We start from the raw sequence: 24050 nt of genomic DNA on the forward strand, positions 1-24050 counted from the left end.
ATAAATTTATTTAATGCACAAAATCAATAAGAAAATATTCTTAAGTACCACATTTATGCTTCTAATGTTATTCAGACCGAATTCAAAATAAAAATGATTTTAATGAAATATATATGATGGTTTAAATAACATGAAACAAATTTTCAGCTCTCTATTTTCATGAAAAAAAGTCATTATTAATTTTTATTATATTTTACAGAGTTACAAAACTTTATGACAGTTCGAAAAAGTGTTGCCAGAAGCGATATTTCAACACCCCGTATACAAGTGTTGCCATAACAGAGTTCCATTTACATAGACTTTGTAAACGAAAAAAAAAACACACAACAACATACCATTTCAGAGTTCATTCACAGATAACAAAGTTCACTATTTCCCGCTTTTTTTAATGTACAGATAAAAATATTTTTCATTTCCCCCCAAATACCGTCACAGACAACCAACTATTTTTTTATACTTTTTTTCTCCGCAACTGTCCACCGCAGGTATATTCACAGTATTTTTATATATATAGTTAGCTATATATAGGAAGTGCGCGTTTTCCTGTCTGTATGTTTGTGTAGGTGTTCTGTTAACGCCTGGCTTCGCTCAAAAGTCCTTTAAAGACACTTCACTTTACTATATCGCCTTCCGAAGCCATCTTCTTTTGCCTGCAAAAAACACAAAATGAAATATTATTAATAAATGTCAAGGACACATTAGTAACATTTTTAAGCTTTTTTAAATATATTTTTTAGACTTAATTTACTTCACTGACACGTCTAATAATCTTCATATTGTGTACATCGGGCATTTGCTTCTATATAACAAGAAAAAGTACTCGTAGTAAGGAAATAAACATAGTTGATGTCGGGCTAGTGCTTCTGTCAGGTTAAAATTAACTTGTTACTTAAATTACTGTGCCCAGTCAGCTGTGTTGCACCTAAGTACCAGGAATTAGGCAATGTAGCGTATGTCGGGCACGTGCTTCTTTCTGTCTGTTTGGTGCAATTAAGTGTATGTACATTCAGCAATTGTATGTGTGCGTGCGTGTAAATGCGGGCGCTGTGTGCGTGTAAGTGCGGGCGCTGTGTGCGTGTAAGTGCGGGCGCTGTGTGCGTGTAATTGCGGATGCTGTGTGCGTGTAAGTGCGGGCGCTGTGTGCGTGTAATTGCGGATGCTGTGTGCGTGTAAGTGCGGGCGCTGTGTGCGTGTAATTGCGGATGCTGTGTGCGTGTAAGTGCGGGCGCTGTGTGCGTGTAAGTGCGGGCGCTGTGTGCGTGTAATTGCGGATGCTGTGTGCGTGTAAGTGCGGGCGCTGTGTGCGTGTAAGTGCGGGCGCTGTGTGCGTGTAATTGCGGATGCTGTGTGCGTGTAAGTGCGGGCGCTGTGTGCGTGTAAGTGCGGGCGCTGTGTGCGTGTAATTGCGGATGCTGTGTGCGTGTAAATGCGGGCGCTGTGTGCGTGTAAGTGCGGGCGCTGTGTGCGTGTAATTGCGGATGCTGTGTGCGTGTAAATGCGGGCGCTGTGTGCGTGTAAGTGCGGGCGCTGTGTGCGTGTGTGTGTGTGTGCGTGTGTGTGTGTGTGCGTGTGTGTGTGTGTGTGCGTGTGTGTGTGTGTGTGCGGCGCACTCACCCAGCTAGCTGTCGTCCTGCAGCTCGGTGAAGCGGTTGCCGAGCGCGAGCGGCGCGCGGCCGTGCGGGCGCTGCGCGGGCGCTCCGCCGGCGGTGCTCCAGCCGCCGCCGCGCTTGCCGCCGGCGCCGAGCACCGGGAAGTAGTCGTCGTTGTGGATGTCGGGCGCGTGCTTCTGTTGGACAATTTGTCGCAATGGGCTATGAGTAGCGTGTTTACTGCATTTCGGGCGCAAGGCTCTGTTTCTTAGGGGATGAATTACGAATGTAACATTTAGACCTAGTTTGTTTAAAACGGTAGCCCGCGGACCAGTCTCCATTACCCTTCAAACAAGAACACAGCAGCATTGAGCACTGCTGTAATGGGGCAGAAATAGCTGTGGCGCTCGTGTCGCCATAGTCTAACCACAAAACCTTCCATTCTGAATATGAAATGATTCTGAATATGGTTGACGCTACCGAAGACTAAGATAGTCTCCTCATATGTAAGTCAACCTGAATCCACACCCTTTTACCAAAATACGCTAGAAATAGGCGATGGTACCTCTTCACACAATATCGGGCATGTGCTTCACTATGTTAATAAGTAGAACATGTTTTGTACTAAATGCCCGACATCATATTAATAATGTAACAATACATTAACACAAGATCGGGCATGTTCAGTATGTCAATAAGTAGAAGATAATTCGTATGAAATGCCCGACATTGTATTTATAATGTCGGGCTTATGTTCTGAGTGTATTTATCTTAAAACTTACGCTTACTTACGCTAAATGTCTTACATACATCCATAATAATACGTTCACACAATATCGGGCATGTGCTTCACTATGTTAATAAGTAGAACATGTTTTGTACTAAATGCCCGACATCATATTAATAATGTAACAATACATTAACACAAGATCGGGCATGTTCAGTATGTCAATAAGTAGAAGATAATTCGTATGAAATGCCCGACATTGTATTTATAATGTCGGGCTTATGTTCTGAGTGTATTTATCTTAAAACTTACGCTTACTTACGCTAAATGTCTTACATACATCCATAATAATACGTTCACACAATATCGGGCATGTGCTTCACTATGTTAATAAGTAGAACATGTTTTGTACTAAATGCCCGACATCATATTAATAATGTAACAATACATTAACACAAGATCGGGCATGTTCAGTATGTCAATAAGTAGAAGATAATTCGTATGAAATGCCCGACATTGTATTTATAATGTCGGGCTTATGTTCTGAGTGTATTTATCTTAAAACTTACGCTTACTTACGCTAAATGTCTTACATACATCCATAATAATACGTTCACACAATATCGGGCATGTGCTTCACTATGTTAATAAGTAGAACATGTTTTGTACTAAATGCCCGACATCATATTAATAATGTAACAATACATTAACACAAGATCGGGCATGTTCAGTATGTCAATAAGTAGAAGATAATTCGTATGAAATGCCCGACATTGTATTTATAATGTCGGGCTTATGTTCTGAGTGTATTTATCTTAAAACTTACGCTTACTTACGCTAAATGTCTTACATACATCCATAATAATACGTTCACATAATATCGGGCATGTGCTTCACTTTTTTAATAAGTAGATGTTTTGTACTAAATGCTCGACATATGTAGTAATAATAATGTCGAGAAGTTTGTTCTATGATTGTTTTCTTAAAAACTTAGCTTAGAAAAAGCAGATACGTCGACAAGCAGCTGGATATGTTAGTAGTAGCAAGTGTTACTTTCCAGGCCATTTTACACTAATTATAAAAATATTAAATGCAACATATAGATACAAAGTAGCTCGAGCATTACAAGATCCGTTTCTATATACACGTAGTTGAAAAACAATTGGTTGAGTGTGGAAAATGGCGAGCACGTGTCATACAAAATAAGGTTAGTAACAATGAAGGGAGAGATTAGAAGGTAGAGAAGGGTATACACAAAGAAACATTTTTTACACGCTTTATATTAGCTTCACTTGTATGTTTGTCAGTGAGTAACTCCGTTTTTCAGTCGAAAGAGATCAACATACATCCTTATAATTATGACGCTTTGTGGATGCTTAATGTGAACAGCAGTATAAATAAAATAATAAATAATAATTAAAGAAACTAAAGAACTCGCTTTTATAAGAAGTTTAACTAAAAAATAAAAAATAAATATAATTAAAAAAAAAAAGAAGTTCACGCTTTTGTAGAAGACGGCGCTCATATTAGACACGCTGTTTACATCATTATCCAACGAAATATATAGAGCGCCGACTTCAGAAATATGTACTAAACCAACATTTATTTTAATTATTTTTTACTTTGTAGTGACATAGAAGTCGGTTGTATTTTTTGTTAAAGATTTTTTTTTCATTTTTTTTAATTTTTACACGCTTTATATTAGCTTCACTTGTATGTTTGTCAGTGAGTAACTCCGTTTTTCAGTAGACAGAGATCAACATACATCCTTATCTTACCCTGCATGTATGAACGAATGAAATGGAATACCGAAAGCTTTTTAGTTGATTTGATCACAAAAGCGTGATTTTTAGTTTTTTGTACTATATTTATTATTAATATTCGTTATTATAGCAACCAATAAACCTTATTTCCAGCCACCACCGCCCAAAGCTCAACCCACCACCGATACACAAACAGTCATCAGGAGGAGGCATCCATTTTTATTTTAAATATTCGATTGAAAAACTTTCAAGTGTCTATCTATTAGGGTTCAGGAGATAAGAGCACTGTAACGGACGAACAGACAGCGGAGGCTTAGGTGTAATACGATGCCATTTTTACCTTTTAGTACGAAACCCAAAAACCTTATCAATAAAGTATTCGTCGAAGTCATCCTTTTTGCTGCATTCTTTAATAACGGCATTATTCACGAAAGCATAAAAGAGCACTGTGACAGACGGACAGACAAACAGACAGCGGAGGCTTAGTAATAGTGCGACGTTTTTACCTTTTGGTACGGAACCCAAAAACCTTATCAATTGTCTTCCTTTTTGCTGCGTGCTTGAATAACGTCATAAGTAGCTTCCATTATTCACCCAAAGCTTAAAAAGCCTTATACCACCCAAAGCTAACACCAGCACCGATACACAAACGGTACTAACACTCACGGCCTGGTTGCGGCGCACGGGCTCCGCGGCGCGCAGGCGGGAGGAGGGCGCCACGTACGCGGAGGGCTTCGCCTCCCGGGGCTTCTCCTCCGGCGGGGGCGGCGGCGCCTGCTCCACTTCCACCTGTTGCTGGAAGAGGGTATACATACGGAAAGTTAGTATAGTCCGCGTAAAACTGCTAGTCCGCTCTGAATATAGAAATGAATCGCGTCCACATAGCAAATTGTATGACTACGCCTGCTCGCAGCAACTTCAGAGCGGACTAGCAGTTTGGCGCGGACTATACCGAGGTCTATACAATACAATACATTACACGTAAATATAGTGTATTTGTTATAATATAGGAGTAGCAAATGAGCATGCAGTCCACCTGATGGTAAGTGGATTTTGCCCATGGACATCCGTAATCTACCCCAGATAGGATTAGATTCAGAGGCATTAGTCCTCAGGGCACGGCGCATCTGTGGCCAACTGGGACTGGGACTCTAATCTTATCTAGAAAATCCGTTTTTTTTTTTTATAAAATACTGCGTGCAAATGAGCTTGCAATCCACATGATATTAAGTGGCAACTGTTGCCTATGGACATGATGAAACACTAAAACAATTGTGACACTTCACATTTAAAAAATAAATAAAAACTAACAGGTTTGTTCCACGGCCCCTTCCCCTTGCCGCTGTCGGGGGCGTAGTCCTCGGCGGCGGTGTCGCGGCCCGACTCGGGCGCTCCGCTGCCGCCCTGCAGCACCTGTATCTTCAGGCCAGTGTAGTCCTTCACTGGCTCTTCATACTCCTTCCATTCTTCTTCTTCCTGTAAATTTGAAAAAGATTTTTTAAACATATTGAAGAAGCAATGAGCATGGAATCCATCTGATGATAAGTGGTCATTGTCATGTTTCTATAATAGAATTCACTTCTAATTCACTATATAAGCAACTAGCTGACCCGGCAAACTTTGTACCGCCTCAAAATCTATTTATCAAATATATTTCATATAAAATATAGCCTATGTTACTCGTGGATAATGTAGCTTTCGAATGGTGAAGGAATTTTTAAAATCGGTCCAGTAGTTTTTGAGCCTATTCATTACAATCAAACAAACAAAGTTTTCCTCTTTATAATATTAGTATAGATGATAGCCTAGTGGTTAAGAAACTCGGCCTCTTGATCGAAGGGTCCGAGGTTTGCGTCCCAGGCTTTATCAAGGTTACGTGCATATTAGAAATTAATTGCTTAAACAGTGAAGGAAAACATTGTGAGGAAACCTGCATACCTGAGAGATCTTTAAAAAAAGTCTCAAAGCCCACCTGATGGTAACTGGCTGCTGCTGCCCATAATCCATAATCAACCCCAGATACAATTAGATTCCTATCCGAGGTCAGTCACAGCTGGAATGCCTCTAAAAATGTCCCCCATATATTGAATATCATGAAATAAAATTAAAACAAACATAACAATATAAATATGAGTCAGGTATGAGTTGTTCTTGCACCCAGAGGGTTCGTTATCATCATCTATACTAATAATATAAAGAGGAAAACTTTGTTTGTTTGTTTGTTTGGTTGTAATGAATAGGCTCAAAAACTACTGGACCGATTTTAAAAATTCTTTCACCATTCGAAAGCTACATTATCCACGAGTAACATAGGGTATATTTTATATGAAATATATTTGATAAATAGATTTTGAGGCGGTACAAAGTTTGCCAGATCAGCTAGTTGTTTATAAGATTTAATAACAGCAGCACATAACACTGCTGTTTATAGACAAAAATAGGTTTGGCATTGGCTTCTGGAGTTTACATATTTATCAAATTTTACATAACACAAAGTTTATCTTCACCAGACATTGTAATATTAATCAAATGGTCATTGAACCCTACCCAATTGCAGTCAATTGATCAACTGAATTGATATTGACAATGACATATAATATACACATTAATAACACCTATATTGTGATAAAGTTTTATATAAAAAACTAGTGGTGCCCGCGGCTTCGCCCGCATTTTAAAGAAATAATATGACATACATAAAATGGAAAATTTGTACCTGCAATGGAACGACAGTGGTGCCATCTGTCGAAAATTAGTCTTAACAACTCCCAAACCCTCGTGGGCTCTTGGACAACAACTTTGCTAAAGATCATCACTTGATCAAATGCATAGTTTCCGATTCTATAACTACTTACAAATTAAAAATTAATTAAAAAAACCTTTTCCCACAGACTAAATTGTGAATCTAAACCATTCTCAAGTCCCCTTGAACACACACACAACAAATTTCATCAAAATCAGTCCAGCCGTTTAGGAGGACTTCAGTGACATACACACGCACATAAGAAATGTATATATAAAGATATGTTTTCTACCCACAGCCCCACACTAGGATTTTGTGTTGTGGGTGCTATGGAGACACACATAGACAAATACAAAAACACCCAGACCCAGTTATACAAATCTGGGAAGGTAATAAAGCCCCCTGTAGCCGACCTCAGGTAACAAACTAATCTTATCTGGGGTTGGTTACAGATTTCCAAGAGTGGCAGTGGTCAGTTACCATCAATTAGACCGCAAGCTTGTCTGTTACTCCAATATGATTATAAAACACTAAATTTGTGTTTTAGATATCTGTCTAGCCAGGGATTAAACCTGAAACTGTCTGTCTATCAGACAGATGCGGTAACCGATCAGCGAAAGGGTCGTAAACACTAATAATACACCTATGCCTACATGAAAGGTGGTAGAACCAATATAGTTAGACCAGATGAGTACCACCACCACACCTATTTGTAGTATGCAGTTCTTGCATTATGTCTGTGGGTGGTTGTTTTTTATAATATAGGAGTAGCAGACGAGCATGCAGTCCACCTGATGGTAAGTGGCTACTGCCGCCCATGGACATCTGTAATCAACCCCAGATAGGATTAGATATTCCTACCTGAGGTTGGCCACAGATGCGCTGCTACCCCTGAGGACTAAGCTGGAACTCCTCGGAAAAGTATGTCTCCCTTACCACACCCTTCAAACCGCAACACAGCAGCGCCTAACACTGCTGTTATCAGATAGAAATAGGTGTGGCGGTGGTGCCGCCGGAGTCGAACCACAAAGGGTTCTACCACCTTCAAAACATACTCATACTCAGTATAAAGGCATGGGCGCATATAGGGGTTTTAGGGGGTAAGAACCCTCGCCATAGTGGCGAAATGAAAATACGCGAAACGCGCGACATTTTTTACGTCGTCAATTTACAGACTATATATCTCAGACCTCTTAGTATAGCGTGAGAAAATATTTCTGAAGTCTACCATTTCGTCAACTACGCCACATTTTTAAACCCATCCCTTAACAGAACTATAACTACGCCGATGTAAATAGGCAAATAAAAACACTACAGTACCATTTTCTTTTGTTTGACCAATTTCGTATTTTTTGTTTAATCTATTGAAGTGTAATGTAATCGTTAAATCTCGTTTCGATAACTAGGGATTTCGACTAAATGAACCGTGTATTCTATATATCGTTGAATAAGCTATTGTCCTTATTACGAGCGCAATAAAGGATACGACCCAGTATTGACAGTACGAAGCTTAACCTGAGTTTGCCCTACATTTTCGTGTCAATATAATGTACAATCACGTTTGAACCACGCATATTACTCTCTACCACGCCGTTATATACATCTAATGCGATTATACAGCGCTTTTACACTCACAGGGGGAAGAAAATAGTTAATTTAGCACAAACGGTACACCACCTTGTCTTAATATAAGTAATACGTTTTCGTTCCACGAATTTATAGGTTACAGATAAAAACTCACCCCAGCACGACCCCCTTCTTCCCCTTCATTCGCCGGACGCTCCTTCTTAGGCCGCACATCTGTTTTCTGCTTAGGATCTTCCATCTTTTTTGCAAGCTCGTCAGCAGTGGCAAATTTTTTCACCGATTTCGACTTTTTCCGGTCCTTCTTCGCAAAGAAATCGTCCAAATCAGCCATGTTTAATTTTGAAGCGGTTTGTTAACGGTTTTTGTGGTAACTTTACAAATACAGCAATATTGGAACGAAAATCGGGGGAAATTAAAAGACGGATCCCCCGAAATGATTTTTGTGGCAAGCGTGGCCGACTGTTTCTTTTTTTTAAATGGCAGAATTTAGTGTTGCCGACACCGCAATTTAAAATTCTACCATAAAATCTACACGTAAGCAAAATTATATTTATTATCTGTTTCTCTTCATTAAAAAATAAAAATAAAAATATATTTTTTAAATTTATCAACCCTCACGGTAAATATTAATAATATAACTGACTACTAATAATTATTCTAATCCTTTGTACAATACCTTTTACAAGTCAAAATATTGAATGACACTAGCTCGTATAATAAAAATAATTAAAAATGTTTTAAGTATATAAATTAATGTAACCGAAATCGTACATTCAAAATATCTACAATTTGCGCCGCGATTCATTTCTATATTCAGAGCAGACTAGTAGTTTAGCACCAAAGACCTGGGGGGTTACTGCTATCTCTTAACACAATATTATTTTAATCATACTTTTACTTTTTTTGCAGGAAATTTAACTTTTTAAGCAAAATATGACAATTTCAGTTGGTTTTATACAATGGATAAGCGAAAAATTAATAAGGGTTTAAGTTTGTTCAATTGTGTATGGCGGAATATTTTACTGTTTTAAGGAGGAAATAAAACTTTCCTTAACTATGATGGTTTTTAAAAGATGGTGGTAGGCCCCCTGTATTTGTTTTGTTTTGGCGCGGACTCTACCAACGTTACCACACTTAAGTTCTTTCACAAAATTACAATATAACGCGACCTCATTGCTCATTGCAATTTGCTCTTAAAACAAAAAAATAGTGAGAATAATTATGAATTATTCAAGAAATAAATAAGATCATAATTATGAAACACGAATAATTTACTAACAGCCAAATTATTAAGGTTTAATAAACCTAGGGATTCGCTACAAATTAAATGGAATTTAAAAATCGTAAACCAACTTTTATGATTCAGTATGTTTATAAGTTAGCAATTCATAACACAACCATTTCGCAAAGTTACTTTCTTGCGCATTCCTCTACTACAACAGTAATATTTTCTTTTTATTCGCCTTGCGTCGTATCATTCGAAGCTTATCAGCCGAGCGGCTAGGCAGGCGACCACTTCGACAGAATTGTCAATACATTTTATCTTATCACTCAATAATCATCAATCTACCTGAGACGTTGACCAAAGAACGTTTGTAAAGTTGCATTTTATAAAATCAAAATGATCGGCACAGTCGCTAGGACCTCTAACTTGTTCGGTAGAAATGTGATGAAAAACTTTATTAGGAACGGTTCCCGTGGAAATATTCCTGGAGAGGTGAGATTCTTGCAATTACACCATTTTAGTGTTTGAATATCAAGTGGTTCTTATGCTTTGAGGTTGGTTAAGGTCCATGGTTTGCAGTGGTCAGTAAATTTCAAATGGATTATTAAAACTTAACTTTTATGTCTTTAATAAAACCGGTTAATCAAACATTAGTTTTAGGGGTATTTGTGTTTTCATACCGTTTCAAATAAGTGTATCTTCACACTGTTTCTTAGCCTTACGTAATGAAGCGCGTGTGGTGTTACGTACGATTTTTTTTAATTTCTAGATATTAATAATGTGATATGTCTAGATTTATACTTTTATACATGTATCTAAGTAATTAATAGTCATCAGTGCAAGCAGATGTGATTTTCTTAGCTTTTTTATTTATATTTTTCTTTAAAAATGTAATGACGAACACATCAGCTCAGACTGAGCAAACAGTCGAGTTGAAGGTGGTAAAACCCTTAGTGGTTTGACTCCGGCGCCAACACCACCACATCTATTTCTGCCTTATAACAGCAACGTTAAGCGCTGCTGTGTTCCGTTTTGAAGGGTGTGGTAAGGGAGACATACTTTTCCGAGGCATTCCAGCTTAGTCCTCAGGGGTAACGGCGCATGTCTGGCCGACCTCAGGTAGGAATATCTAATTCTATCTGGAGTTGATTACAGATGTCCATGGGCGGCAGTAGCCACTTACCATCAGGTGGACTGCATCCTTGTCTGCTACTCCTATATTATAAAAAAAAAAATAATAATAAAACAGACCTCCTGGCGATAAGTTGCCACTGCCACGGACATTTGTTGATTATAATCAACCCCGAAAGAATTAAACTTCTACCTATTGACGGCTACTAAAGCTTTCCTACCCATGAGTGCCTTTCCTTTCAACCAATATGTAGCGATGGAGTAACGACGGGCACGCAGTCCTGATAGCTCCGTTAGGAGTATAGGTGTTCTGTGCCTGATAGTAAGTGGCTACTGCCGCCCATGAATATTTGTACTCAACTCCAGATAGGACTAGATTCCTACCTGAGGTCGATCACAGACACGCCGCTACCCCCGAGGACTAAGCTGAAACGCCTCGGGTAAAGTATGTCCATACCACACCCTTCAAACCAGAACGCAGCGGCGCTTAACACTGCTGTTATTATACAGAACAGATATAATTTGGCTCGACTTGGCGGAGGCACTGCCGTGCCTCCTGATAATGCCACTGGAGTCGAACCACAAAGGTTTCTACCTTCAAAAACCGGTGATAGTCATTATTATAAAAAAAATATCGTCCATCAGGCACACTTTTTATACTGCATATTCGTAGACGTTCATTTGTAAATAATTTAATTTGTGCTCCCATTCCAGAACATGCCATTCGACGTTAATAATAAGAGGTGGTTGACGTGGAATTTTGTATGGTTTGGAGTGACCGGCATAGGTTCGCCTTTCGTCATCATGTACTACCAGCTTAGCAAGAAGTGAAGGTATGTAAACATTTAATGACTCTCAAGTAACTCCGGGTTAAAGGTGGTAGGACCCTCTGGGGGGGCCCGGGAAGAACGGCGGTATGTGTGGTCGCATACCGTCGCACGCACCAGACGGTGTGGCGAACGTCAAGCTCGCCTGGGAGGAGTCCGACGTGGCAACGCGCTAAGAGGACTCCGGTTGCGTTTCTTTGAAGATCCCGGAGCCCTCTACGCAGCGCCGAAGACGGCCACAGAGAGAGGGTATTAATGCGGTAAAAGTTGAGACTTTAACCGCACTGTTACCCCTGCTTTATAACCCTGTGTCGCTCCCACCGAGCATCGAGGCATCGAGTACCTTTTGAAGGTTTCCCCCTCATGAATAAAAAAAGGAGCCTCTGCGGTTCGACTCTGGAAATAACACCCCCACTCCTATTTCTAGCTTATAACAGCAGTGTAAACGTCTGTTGTGTTCTGGTTTGAAGAGGGTGGGATATCTGTCCATGGGGATAGTGACACTTAGGTGAGTTGCATGCTCGTCTGCTACTCCCTATATTATAAAAAAATCATAAATTTTACCAAAAAAAGGCCGTGGTTGAGCCCTGGACTAACATGCATATTTCTGTATCATTTTCCTATGATGTCTTATGTTGCGATAGTGATTACCTATGATGCGATTTTTATATCGTCTGTCGTCGTGAATAAAAGGGCGTAAAAATATAAGTATTAGTAATACTCACATTGTTTTTATTCTGCAGTATTCAGAGTAATTTTCATACAAAAATAAAAATACATTTCATGGATTAGGGGAGACGAGATTAGGGAGAATGGTATATATTTTACGACCTTTTAATATTCTCAGAGCTTTTATATATGAATTTGTGCATTACTTTTTTTTATTTTACGGTTGTTTGGATAAACTTAACCATATAAGTTCATATTTTCTGAATAACTGATAATTATTACATAACAAAAATCTGACTGACTAAAAATATAGCCAATGTCATGTCCTAAAACTTAGATGAATCCAACTAAAAGTCATGTGTTAAAATGCGTAGTCGTTTGGGATGTTTTTTTTTAAATATAAGAGTAGCAGACGAGCATGCAGTCCACCTGATGGTAAGTGGCTACTGCCGCCCATGGACATCTGCAATCAACCCCAGATAGGATTAGATATTCCTACCTGAGGTCGGTCACAGATGCGCCGCTACCCCTGAGGACTAAGCGGGAACGCTTCGGAAAAGTCTGTCTACCTTACCACACCCTTCAAACCGGAACACAGCAGCGCCTAACACTGCTGTTATTAGGTAGAAATAGGTGTGGCGGTGGTGCCGCCGGAGTCGAACCACAACAGGGTTCTACCACCTTCTAAATGTAGAATACCACCTTGTAGATGTACGGCGTGCCAAGGATTGATAAATACACACATAATCACGAAAAACATTACTATATGCAGAATGTGTAATATACAATTCTTTAATACGGAACCCTGAAAATGTCCCTCAAAGTCTAATACTTTATTTTCTGGCGCATTTCAAGCGAAGCAATTTTTTGACGTATCTATTTTGGTGTTTTATTCTTTCATCATTTATTATTGTGTGTTTCTTATGACAGTATTAGCATTTTTTTTGTGCGTAGATAACTTACTTAGCTTCAAAGTGATGAAATTTAAGTGTATGTAAAAATAACTGATATTATCATACATTAAAAAAAATATCTTTAAATGTATGAAAATATTTGGGCTAATCTTAGAACAATTTTAATGGAAAATTCAACTATAGCTAAAAAAATACTTAATAGAAACAATCTTTATTAAGTTTGTTTTCCGTAAAACATTTAAATGTTCACAAGCAGTGATGGGTTAATAGAAAGTTGGCCTCTCAATCAAACAGTCCGAGGTTCGAACCCTTAGGCACGCATTTTCGATTTATCAATGTTTAGTGCGTATCGAATACCTCATTTTGGGAGGAGACGTGTGCCCAGCAGTAAGAACAGTAATTGGTTGACGCCCGTTAGGAGTATAGGTGTTCTGTGGTTGACGCTAACTTGTCGTGCCTGAGCATAGATTAGTAAAGATACTTCGCCGCCTTGAAATTGAACGAAGTCACAAACGGCTTATTAGAAAGTTCTTTTTTTGAATTCTTGACAAATAAAAACATTTTTAGAGAAAATTTACTAATAAATAACTAATACTGCGTAATTTACATAATAAACAAATAATTATTTGAAATATTTAAGGGACATTTTAGCACGGAGACGTGGCAAAACTTTTTTACGCAACTATTTCAATTCTCAAAACGGGGTACATTTTCTTGTTAGGAGTGAGTAATCTTTATTAATCTACGTTAATGAGTAAGTTTTTACAACTATTGTACCAATACAACAACAACAACAACAACAACAACAACAACAACAACAACAACACATAGGCTCATTGTATAAGAAAGGTACTTCCTCAGAATACATCTATAATATATTTACTATAGCAAGAACCATACTAAGAAGTAGAAATAACACGAATACGCCGTATAAGTATATTGTTAGCTTAAGTAGGATTTGTTTTCGTTCAGCTAATACAATTCGAAAGAAAGGTCAAAAGAATGTCAACACAAACATAATCCTTATTACGTCAAACTTCAAACAAGAAACAAGAGTGCTTAATGTTCTATTGTGCGGGTTTGTGTACAAATATTACAAATCCTAATTAGCACGGTTGTAAAATATCGCCTCACGTAGACTCGTTTGTCAAGCTGTTTAACTTTTAACTTCATCATTTATTATGTATTTTGTTTACTTTTTACATATATATCGACCGTTTTTTTAAATGAAGTAGGCGATGTATGTGTTTTCAGTCAATAATTTTATCCCGATTTTTAGAAGATAAAATGTTTTATGAAGAAAAATATGATTCGTTTCAGGTACAGAGGTCACTAGCTACTCTTCAATTTTTAAAAATGTAGTCTAATTATCAACATCTCAAATAAATTATCGTTCCAAATTGTGCTGTTTTATTTTATTATTTCATTTTAGATAATTTTCAAAATTTCCAAATTTCTATAAATTGAACGCGATTAACAAAATCTACCACTAATGGTAATTTTTGAACGCAACGGGAGTTCAAGTCCGCAAAGTAGTGAAAGAGACAGAACATCAATTATTGACCCAGGTTTTCCAGAAGTGTGCTGAGTTCTGCATATTTCCAAAATGATGTCTCCAATAACTCGTGCTTATAACCAGCTTGGTAGGAAAATCTTCACTACATCCGTGAGGAATGGTCATCATTTCCATGGTGGTGTTCCCGGCGAGGTGAGTTCCATTTTCGAATTACATAACATGACTTTTTAATGCTGATAAGGAAACAAATGAAAATGCATGCATACTTATTATTGTCGTAATTCCAAGATGAAAAGCAATAATGCTGTTAACATTTTAAATAAAATAAGATATAAAAATATCATATTGTCTGTTTTAATTCCAACAGAGGTTATTACCATTTTTATTTCCTGATTTTTGAAAGTATCGTTTGTAGAATTTTAATATTACATTCAATTACTTTTTATTGTTTTAAGCATTTGACTATGCAAGTCATGTGATGTTACTGTTTAAGTTTAACCAAACTCAATGACATTTTATACTTACATCTATGACCAAACTGACCAAAATAACCAAAATAGCAGTGATAGCCTAGTTGTTAAGAAACTCGGCCTCTCGATCGAGGGGTCCGAGGTTCAAATCCCAGGCACGCACCTCCGATTTTTCAAAGTTATTTGCGTATCAGAAATTAATTATCACTTGCTAAAACGGTGAAGGAAAACATCGTGAGGAAACCTGCATACCTGAGAGATATATAAAAAAATATCTCAAAGGTATGTGAAGTCTACCAATACGCACTTGGCCAGCGCGGTGGACTATGGCCTAATCCTTCTCATTCTGAGAGGAGACCCGTGCCCAGCAGTGGGACAGTAATGGGTTTTTGGTGTGTGTGTGTATGACCAAGCTATAGTCATTAGTCTTAATCAAGGTAACTTGTACTTGTGTTATAATTTTTAAAGTACTTTTAGATAATGTTGGACCATGATATCAAATGGTCCTCCTCATTCTGAGAGAAGACCATGCCCAGCAGTGGGACAGATTGGTTAAAGACGGTATCCTAAAACCACAATCACAGATAATTTTATGAATTTTAATCTTTAAGGTGTAAGATCTAGAATTCTGAAAGATATACCAATATGATATATTATATTCAATGAAAAGGGATTTAAATTTAAAAAATAAAACAAAATAGTGTCCCAAGGTTATGACAATTTTTCTTCTTTATTTTTATGTAATACAACTGCTAAGCATAACTTGGATATTATTCCAATTATGTTCAAATTTTTCCTATTTTTAACTGACTTCAAAATAAATATAGTTTAAATAAATAATAGTTAAAAAAAACTAAAAAATACGCTTTTATAAAAAATTCGACCAAAAAATGAAAAATAAATAATAGTTTAAAAAAACTAAAAAAATACACTTTTTATAGAAAATCCAACTAAAAAATAGAAAATATTTTTTTTTAAATTTGAATTAAGAATAGTGTAAATAAGATAAAAATATTTTTTATTGTAAAAAAAGCGTGGGGTGCTTTTTAAGATATTATCAAAATGATAATCCTTCTACTCAATATCTATCAATAAAATATTTATAACTATTAACACCATGCACCCCACGCTTTTTTTACAATAAAAAATATTTTTATCTTATTTACACTATTCTTAATTCAAATTTAAAAAAAAATATTTTCTATTTTTTAGTTGGATTTTCTATAAAAAGTGTATTTTTTTAGTTTTTTTAAACTATTATTTATTTTTCATTTTTTGGTCGAATTTTTTATAAAAGCGTATTTTTTAGTTTTTTTTAACTTTTATTTATTTTTCATTTTTTAGTGATTATTTTAACGATTATTACGTAGCGTATTATCAAGTTTATCTTTCGAATCAGCATCAGCACCTTTGCTTAGCAGTGCAAAAATGAATATTGAGTCATTGTTTAACACAGCTGTATGAAGTGGTGTTTTACATTGGTGTTTATTTTTATTGTTAACGTGAAAATCCCAGAGGAGTTGTTGAATGACATCCGAATTGCCAATGCTAACTGCTTTCTTTCGTAATTTATACCATATCCCAGGTCCTCTATCTTGGATAAAAGTAATCACGGAAAAAGGATGATAGAGCATCTTTTAAAAACAGGCGCTGATGGCAATACTCAAGAGAAACACGGTCAACTGCTTTACATCTAGCCATTTCAAAAGGACGTCGTCCAATCATCGATTTAATATTACAGCATGATGATATTAATATCAAAAATAATTCTAGAATTTCTTCTCTTTGTGTTGCTGCTGCCTGCAGAGATTTTAAAACTGTTAGTAGTTTAATTAATTTTACAGCTCGAGTTAATAATATAAGTTGTGACTATGACGATGAACTGAAATCATATATGCCTTTACATTTGGCAGCAAGAAATGGGAACAATGAAATAGTGGAAATCTTGTTAAAGGAAGGTGCAGATGTTGAAGTGCTGAATGAATAAGGATAATGAGGCACCGCTTCATGGTCAGGTCAGGTCAGGTCAAGTCAAGTCAGGTCAGGTCAGGTCAGGTCAGGTCATGTCAGTTCAGGTCAGGTCAGGTCATGTCAGTTCAGGTCAGGTCAGGTCAGGTCAGGTCAGGTCAGGTTAGGTGATCGGCGCGCCTGGTAGATTCCTTTATTGGTCTTAACGCAGACCTTCCGGGTCTCAGGAAAACAAAAATGGCTGATCCTGATTATCCTAGTAAGGATAACGGGTCAGAATGTTTAAAATATTGAATTGTCATCGGTCCTTAATAAGTATGCCAAATTTCAAGTTAATCCGACGTTTTGAAGGGGGTTAAAATCATGTTCAAATATTCCGTTACATACTAACATACCAACATACCAACATACATACGTCTGAAGCTAATAAAAGCGTATTAAAAACTAAAAAAACACTCTTTTATGATAAAATCAACTAAATAGCAAAAAATAATCTTCAATCTAGGAATCAATTAAGGAACAGTAAATAGTATAATTATGGAAAAAGTGTGGGGTGCTCCATTTCTCAGGTTCAAAAAGCATTTTTGATAATTCTTCAATATTTTTTCCAGAACCTGCCATTCGGCATTGATAACCGTTACAAGTTTACCGCAATGTTCATGGTGTACATCGGGTCAGGCCTCGCAGCTCCATTCCTGATCACCCGTCATCAGCTCCTGAAGAAGTAATTGATAATAGAAAAAGTTAGTATTGTTGATAAAAATGATATTTGGGTTATATATTTTTATGTACTTAGTACGATCACTAAGTGATCGAAGACTTAGTATAATAATACAACTAATACAATAATAATAGACTTACAAGATTGGTGGGACCGAGTGATAACCGCGTAAGTCGAATTCGCGAAAGTCGGGGTATTTTTTTTTTACAATATAGGAGTAGCAGACGAGCATGCAGTCCACCTGATGGTAAGTGGCTACTGCCGCCCATGGACATTTGTAATCAACCCCACATAGGACTAGATATTCCTACCTGAGGTCGGCCACAGATGCGCTGCTACCCCTGAGGACAAAGCTGGAACGCTTCGGAAAAGTCTGTCTCCCTTACCACACCCTTCAAACCGGAACACAGCAGCGCCTAACACTGCTGTTATTAGGTAGAAATAGGTGTGGTGGTGGTGCCGCCGGAGTCGAACCGCAAAGGGTTCTACCACCTTTACATCTGGTACTGGTGTACCAGTACGCATGTACATACCATCGTATGATTTCGAATGTTTTGACTTCGCGCAACAAATACAAATGTTTACATCAATAATTGTAGGGTTAGTAAGCTTATTTTTTATAATCGGGAATTGCGGGACACTCAAACCATAGGAGAATCGGCGAGATTTGAAAATCGCGTAACTCCGAATTCGCGTAATTCGGGGTATTACTGTATTATGTATTTGAACATGACTTGTACATAAGCCAGTGATGTATAAATTACGCTCTTAATTCTAAGTTATGTTTCTTATGAGTTGAAGTAGTAAAGAAACATTTAGTTAACCATTTCAGTAAGTCTTGGGCACTAACAAACTTAGGAGAGGCCTCCGAAGGGCTTAGGACTAAGTTAGAATGTCTCATGTATGTTCCCTTACCACCATTCAAATCAGAACACAGCAGCGCTACACTGATATAGATGTATAATAATGAAAAAGTTTGCTTGACTAGGTTTAGTAAAAAAGAACAGTTCTTGCTTCTATATAAAAAAATGATAGAAATCTGCAAGCCAACTGCATTGATACCACCACAAAACAAATTAAAAATAAAATCTCAAAGGTATGTGAAGTCTACCAATTCGCACTTGGCCCGCGCGGTGGACTATGGCCTAATCCTTCTCATTCTGAGAGGAGACCCGTGCCCAGCAGTGCAACAATAATGGGTTGATGATGATGATGATGGTGTCAACATGGATAAAATTAGAATTGCATCTATGACTTAATACATATTTTTTTAGATATTAATGTAACATAATTTTATAAAAGAAAATACTTATGTTTTCTTTTTTGTTCACAGATGGAGACCATAGTCTATAAGCTGAATGTTATTTTAAGTTAATAGCGAATATCTAATCAATAAATGATGTAGACATACATTATTACTGTTTTTTATTTCAATACCAATATTATCTGGTTCAAGTTTTGTAATTTTACCGAAAACATTTGTTGGGCATTTTCAGAAAACTATCAAATCAATTCAATCAAATCAATTTTTTTTTATTCAAAATAGGTTCTTTACAGAGCACTTTTTGAATGTCAAAAAAAAACTACCACCACTTCACAAGGTGTTTCGTTATGGAGAAGAAGCGGCGAAAGAAACTCCATAACACACATCTTTTAAAAAAAAATGTTTTTACAATGTTAACTTAACGTAATGGTGCATGTGGAGCTGGAGCTAATTCAGACCACACCGTTTTGTCAGTCAAACAATCACTTACTTATCATTGTAGAATGCTGAGTAGGCATAATAGATGAGCAAAAACCCAAGATGTTAGTGATTGTTACAAAATATACACATTCACACTCACATATGTCTACGTACATACTTATACACACACATTTATGCATATTAATATAGCTTTGGTGCTTGTTAAAAAATTACAAATAGTAACTAGTGTTAGTAAGTGATCGTACTTTATTATTATATGAAATACTCATAAAATGTAAATCCTTAATTGGCTGTTAGTAGATTAAGCATGAAAAAATTGTACAATACTTTAAGAGTGGATTTTGTTAATAAATAAAAATAAAAAAATATTACAAAAAAAAAAAATGGAAATTACTAGGCATACTTTTCTAGCTTAGCGTTACTATTACAGCTTTTGATTGGTTTCCGCTGTATTTCGCAATATTAGAAAGTAAAACACGTGCTTAAAAATCACCTCTGACTTTGAATGTGGGATATAATGAACCTTACAATTTTTTAAAGTTGGAATATAAATTAAACTTCATATTAATATTATCTGGCTAGAAATATGAATTAAAATAGATTAACATTTTATAATATAGGAAATAATATTACAATCGAATTTAATAATAAATTTTAATATCATTATTTAATGGCTGTATAATTGATAAGCCAATGCTTCTATAACATAACGATGTAGGTTGTAGTCTATGGTAATCCATAGATATTTTTGACAATCAACCAGGTTACGTCAAGTTGTCAAAATAAAAAATATCGTAAGCGTCACTTACTTAGTTTGTGTTTTGTTCTTTATATTTTATTCATTATGTAAATGAAAATATCATTTCAGTAGTTACTTACTTTATAAAGTGATTGATGCTTAGAGAGCTTTTAAATATGGTTTCTTGATACATCTATTTAAACCGGTAACCTTAAAAATGTCGGAAACATCCTGCTACATCCTCGACAATGGAGCCTACACCGCTAAGGTGGGCTTCTCGAACATGAAACCGCGCGTCGTTCCAAACTGCATCATGAAAGCGAAGTCAGAACGCCGTCGACCGTTCATCGCGTCACAGATCGAAGACTGCAGGGACGCTTCCGGCTTATTCTACATCCTACCGTTCCAAAAAGGGTTCCTCATTAACTGGGACACTCAAAAAACAGTGTGGGACTACATTTTCAGTAAGGAATGCTGCCCTGTGAACTTCGCTGAGACGCCATTGATTATAACCGAACCAATTTTCAATTTTTCATCCATCCAGGAGGGAATGACCGAGATTTTCTTCGAGGAATACGAATGCCAGTCGTTATTACGCATTAACGCGACAGATTTAGCTGAATATAACTATAGGAAGACTTATAGAAGTGGCTGTACGCTTGTTGTGGACTCAGGGTATAGTTTTACGTATGTGGTACCATATATCAACGGTAAAAAGTACAAAGAGGGCATAAGAAGGATAGATGTCGGCGGGAAAGTATTAACGAATCATTTGAAAGAGATTCTGTCCTACAGGCAATTGAATGTTATGGAGGAGAGCTATGTGATAAATCAGGCGAAAGAGGACTCCTGTTTTGTGTCCGAGGACTTCATGACTGACATGCAGATTGCTAAGAAAAAAAGTATATTTTATTTTAAATTATTTTTCCATATCAACTACATAGATTAGTAAAGATTACTCACTCCTAACAAGAAAATGTACCCAGTTTTGAGAATTGAAATAGTTGCGTAAAAAAGTTTTGCCACGTCTCCGTGCTAAGATGTCCCTAAAATATTTGAAATAATTATTTATTTATTATGTAAATTATGCAGTATTAGTTATATATTCGTAAATTTTGTCTAAAAATGTTTTTATTTGTCAAGAATTAAAAAAAATAACTTACTATAATAAGCTGTTTGTGGCTTCATTCGATTTCAAGGCAGCGAAGTATCTTTACTAATCTATGATCAACTATTGTGGAATTATTTTAACAGACATTGAAATATTTTCAATCCAACAAATAAAGACTTAAATATTTAACTTAAAGCAATGTAATATAGACAACATTAATTCTATTTAATTAGATTGTCCAGATACATACCACCTTACTGGTGAAAATATTTACCCATTTATACCCATTAAAAAAATATTCTAATCGTAATCGTAAATAAAAATAATCTAACAATGTGATCTGTCTTAACCAAAAAATAGATTTTAGATTACATGTGTAATCATCCAGCATATTTTCTATTTTGTTTACTACTTTATATTACCTTGAAAGAAGCTTACAAACTTAGAATTAAGATTTTTAACCTTGTTGATAAAATGTATGTTTTACAATTTACAGGTCTAGCGAACACAATAGTCAAGGACTATGTCCTACCAGACTACACCACAATCCGGAGAGGTTACCTCCGAGACATTGTAAAACCTGACGAAGACTTGGAGCAACAAACATTAAGACTCAACAATGAAAGGTTCACAATTCCAGAATTATTATTCCGACCATCGGACGTCGGTATCCCACAAATGGGGATCCCGGAAGCAATAATGCACAGTATAGACTCTTGTCCGGAGGAGAATAAGGAAGGGTTGCTAGGTAATATTGTTTTGTACGGAGGAAACACATTATTCTTCGGTTTCAGAGAAAGAGTATACAATGAAGTACGATCATTAGCATTAGACCATTTTGATGTTAACGTAACTCTACCCCAAGACCCTCTGACATACGCTTGGGAGGGAGGCAAACTCCTATTCAGAGACCCGGATTTCTACTCCTTCTGTGTGACGAAAGAAGAGTATGAGGAGGAGGGCAAAGCCCTAGCATTTGAACGCTTCGATATATAGCGACGTAAGCGAGTAAGGAAGTCTTCAGAGTGAAGACCTTGCTCGTAAAACTGTGGAGTGTGCTCATTGATGGGTTTGGTTAGAAAGGAAAAAGTCATAAAAAGGCTTCAAAGTAATAAGGTTCATAGGATAATTCTTGTCGACCAAAAAAAAACCAATAGCATTTTTTAATTTATTTTCCAAAGTGATGATTAGTCGATCAGTTTTGATGTCTAAGTGATGAAGAGAATATAATCAGACTATTATGCTGGGCAAACAGCTTTTGGTCTTACTGCTGGGCAAAGGAATTCTGTCAGAACAAGAAGAGTTAAGACCAAAAGTTACTTAACTAAGTGGAAGTAGATTTCAGAGCTCAAGCAAGTGATAATTAATTTATAATTCATAACTTAATCCGATCAGTTTTCTGGATACAAAGAGAGATGGAAAGTGAATAAAGGATTGTATTGAAGTGTTGTTAGTAAAAAACTGAAAAATAATATCATAATAATACATTAAAATCTATATAATATATGACAGAAGTGTAAATGACATTGTAATAATGAAATAGATGTATGTAATTTACAAAATGTAATAGGAATAGTAAGTGACAGTGTTGTGTAAAACTATAAAGATATTCTGAGAGAAATCAAATAAACAATTAATTGAAAGTGTCATTCTTATAAAGTGATAGTTTAGTTATATAATAGTAATTTTATTTAAAAACTTAACAATAGACTAATGACCGTTATTAATATTCAATCTATCCACTGTTTTGCCGAAATAAAGATCGACATTTGACAAAATCTTTAAAGACACTGACGAATTTCGATCTTTAGTAAGTAAAAATTATATAGATAGATTGATTATTAATAATCGTATAATTCGACATTAAATATTAATGTTTCTCAAACAGTTATATTGCCTATTAAATTTGCTTTTCAAATAAGAATTGTCGTTTCATTTATGTATAAGGTAGGAAGAATAAAACACAAAAATTAGCTTATTAATTTATTAGTGCAATAAGGCATCCATTAATTACATACGAGATAGGTATCGAGTACCCAAGAAGTACAAATGCAATCAGCATTTATTCGAAACATTGTGACCGCACAGTAGTATCATTTTAACAAAAACTGTTAACGTAACCAATTGTAATGTTTTGAAAATATACATTTTAGACTTTAAAATTAAACACAATGTTTACAGTATTCTTATCAATTTGAAAAGCTTATTAATATTGTTTCTTTGTCTTGTTCCCCCAAACATTCGAAATATACTAGCAGACTAAAAATTAAGTTATTCCTATTTTACTATAGTTTTATAGTTTATATTTGAATGTTTGTCATGTATATCTAAAAATAATGTTGTATTACTTAAAGATGCTAAATTTAAGTTTAAAATATAGTTAAAAAGTAACTTAAAAATCATTATTTTCAGACATTTACATCAGTTACTGAACCTGTTATTTATTTTCTATCCATACACATTCACTTACCAAATAATTACCAAAAACTCGGTTGTCTGTAAAGTCTGTTTACTGATGATAGTTGAACGTGACAACGTCATAAGAAAATACTGATGGAATTGTTGCATTTTTCAAAAGGATTGTGCCTCATTGTCGCTCGTTCCGCGCTCTCGCTTGCACTTCCAGCCCTAAATGGAACGCGTCA

The 24050-nt window shown here is 36.2% G+C and overlaps 3 protein-coding genes and 1 long non-coding RNA gene across 6 annotated transcripts in view; 3 read left to right on the forward strand and 1 right to left on the reverse strand.

The window, feature by feature from the left end:
• The window catches only part of LOC140748655 (uncharacterized), a 342763-nt gene extending 323498 nt beyond the window's left edge, over positions 1-19265 (forward strand). The window contains exon 2 of the long non-coding RNA XR_012102963.1: positions 19125-19265. This is a non-coding gene — a long non-coding RNA (uncharacterized LOC140748655). The remainder of the gene's footprint in view (positions 1-19124) is intronic.
• LOC140748807 (protein CDV3 homolog) lies at positions 311-8897 on the reverse strand. Of its 2 annotated transcripts, none has more exons than XM_073081721.1 (5): positions 8564-8897; positions 5391-5555; positions 4746-4874; positions 1615-1786; positions 311-650 (listed from the first exon to the last, which is right to left on the reverse strand). In XM_073081721.1, exons 1-4 carry the CDS (start codon positions 8738-8740, stop codon positions 1619-1621), a joined length of 639 nt encoding a protein of 212 aa, XP_072937822.1. In that variant the 5' UTR covers positions 8741-8897; the 3' UTR covers positions 311-650; positions 1615-1618. The 2 variants fall into 2 exon arrangements, with proteins under 2 accessions (XP_072937822.1, XP_072937821.1); XM_073081720.1 differs by having other exon boundaries at positions 4740-4874.
• Positions 9914-19265, forward strand: LOC140748651 (cytochrome c oxidase subunit 7C, mitochondrial). 2 transcript variants are annotated; one of them, XM_073081496.1, is made up of 3 exons: positions 9914-10126; positions 17741-17872; positions 19184-19265. In XM_073081496.1, exons 1-2 carry the CDS (start codon positions 10031-10033, stop codon positions 17855-17857), a joined length of 213 nt encoding a protein of 70 aa, XP_072937597.1. In that variant the 5' UTR covers positions 9914-10030; the 3' UTR covers positions 17858-17872; positions 19184-19265. The 2 variants fall into 2 exon arrangements, with proteins under 2 accessions (XP_072937597.1, XP_072937596.1); XM_073081495.1 differs by lacking the exon at positions 9914-10126 and adding an exon at positions 14679-14883.
• A 1094-nt stretch (positions 19266-20359) lies between these two features.
• On the forward strand, positions 20360-23329 carry Arp6 (Actin-related protein 6). The gene is made up of 2 exons (XM_073081489.1): positions 20360-21196; positions 21902-23329. The coding sequence occupies exons 1-2, from the start codon at positions 20512-20514 to the stop codon at positions 22399-22401; spliced, it is 1185 nt and encodes a 394-aa protein (XP_072937590.1). The 5' UTR covers positions 20360-20511; the 3' UTR covers positions 22402-23329.
• Positions 23330-24050: the final 721 nt, after the last annotated feature.

Source organism: Epargyreus clarus, unplaced genomic scaffold (assembly GCF_041222505.1).
Source record: "Epargyreus clarus isolate Ecla_fem2 unplaced genomic scaffold, WU_Ecla_fem_2.2 ptg000016l, whole genome shotgun sequence".
Taxonomy (NCBI): domain Eukaryota; kingdom Metazoa; phylum Arthropoda; class Insecta; order Lepidoptera; family Hesperiidae; genus Epargyreus; species Epargyreus clarus.

Excerpts from the sequence above, each read along its gene's own strand:
- LOC140748807 (XM_073081720.1), bottom strand. The coding sequence starts at position 8,740 with ATGGCTGATTTGGACGATTTCTTTGCGAAGAAGGACCGGAAAAAGTCG. Across the intron at positions 5,556-8,563 it reads AAGAAGGGGGTCGTGCTGGG|GAAGAAGAAGAATGGAAGGA; the intron begins GTGAGTTTTTAT and ends TCAAATTTACAG. Across the intron at positions 4,875-5,390 it reads AGGGGCCGTGGAACAAACCT|CAACAGGTGGAAGTGGAGCA; the intron begins GTTAGTTTTTAT and ends ACCCTCTTCCAG.
- LOC140748651 (XM_073081495.1), top strand. The coding sequence starts at position 14,782 with ATGATGTCTCCAATAACTCGTGCTTATAACCAGCTTGGTAGGAAAATC. Across the intron at positions 14,884-17,740 it reads ATGGTGGTGTTCCCGGCGAG|AACCTGCCATTCGGCATTGA; the intron begins GTGAGTTCCATT and ends TATTTTTTCCAG.
- Arp6 (XM_073081489.1), top strand. The coding sequence starts at position 20,512 with ATGTCGGAAACATCCTGCTACATCCTCGACAATGGAGCCTACACCGCT. Across the intron at positions 21,197-21,901 it reads GCAGATTGCTAAGAAAAAAA|GTCTAGCGAACACAATAGTC; the intron begins GTATATTTTATT and ends TACAATTTACAG.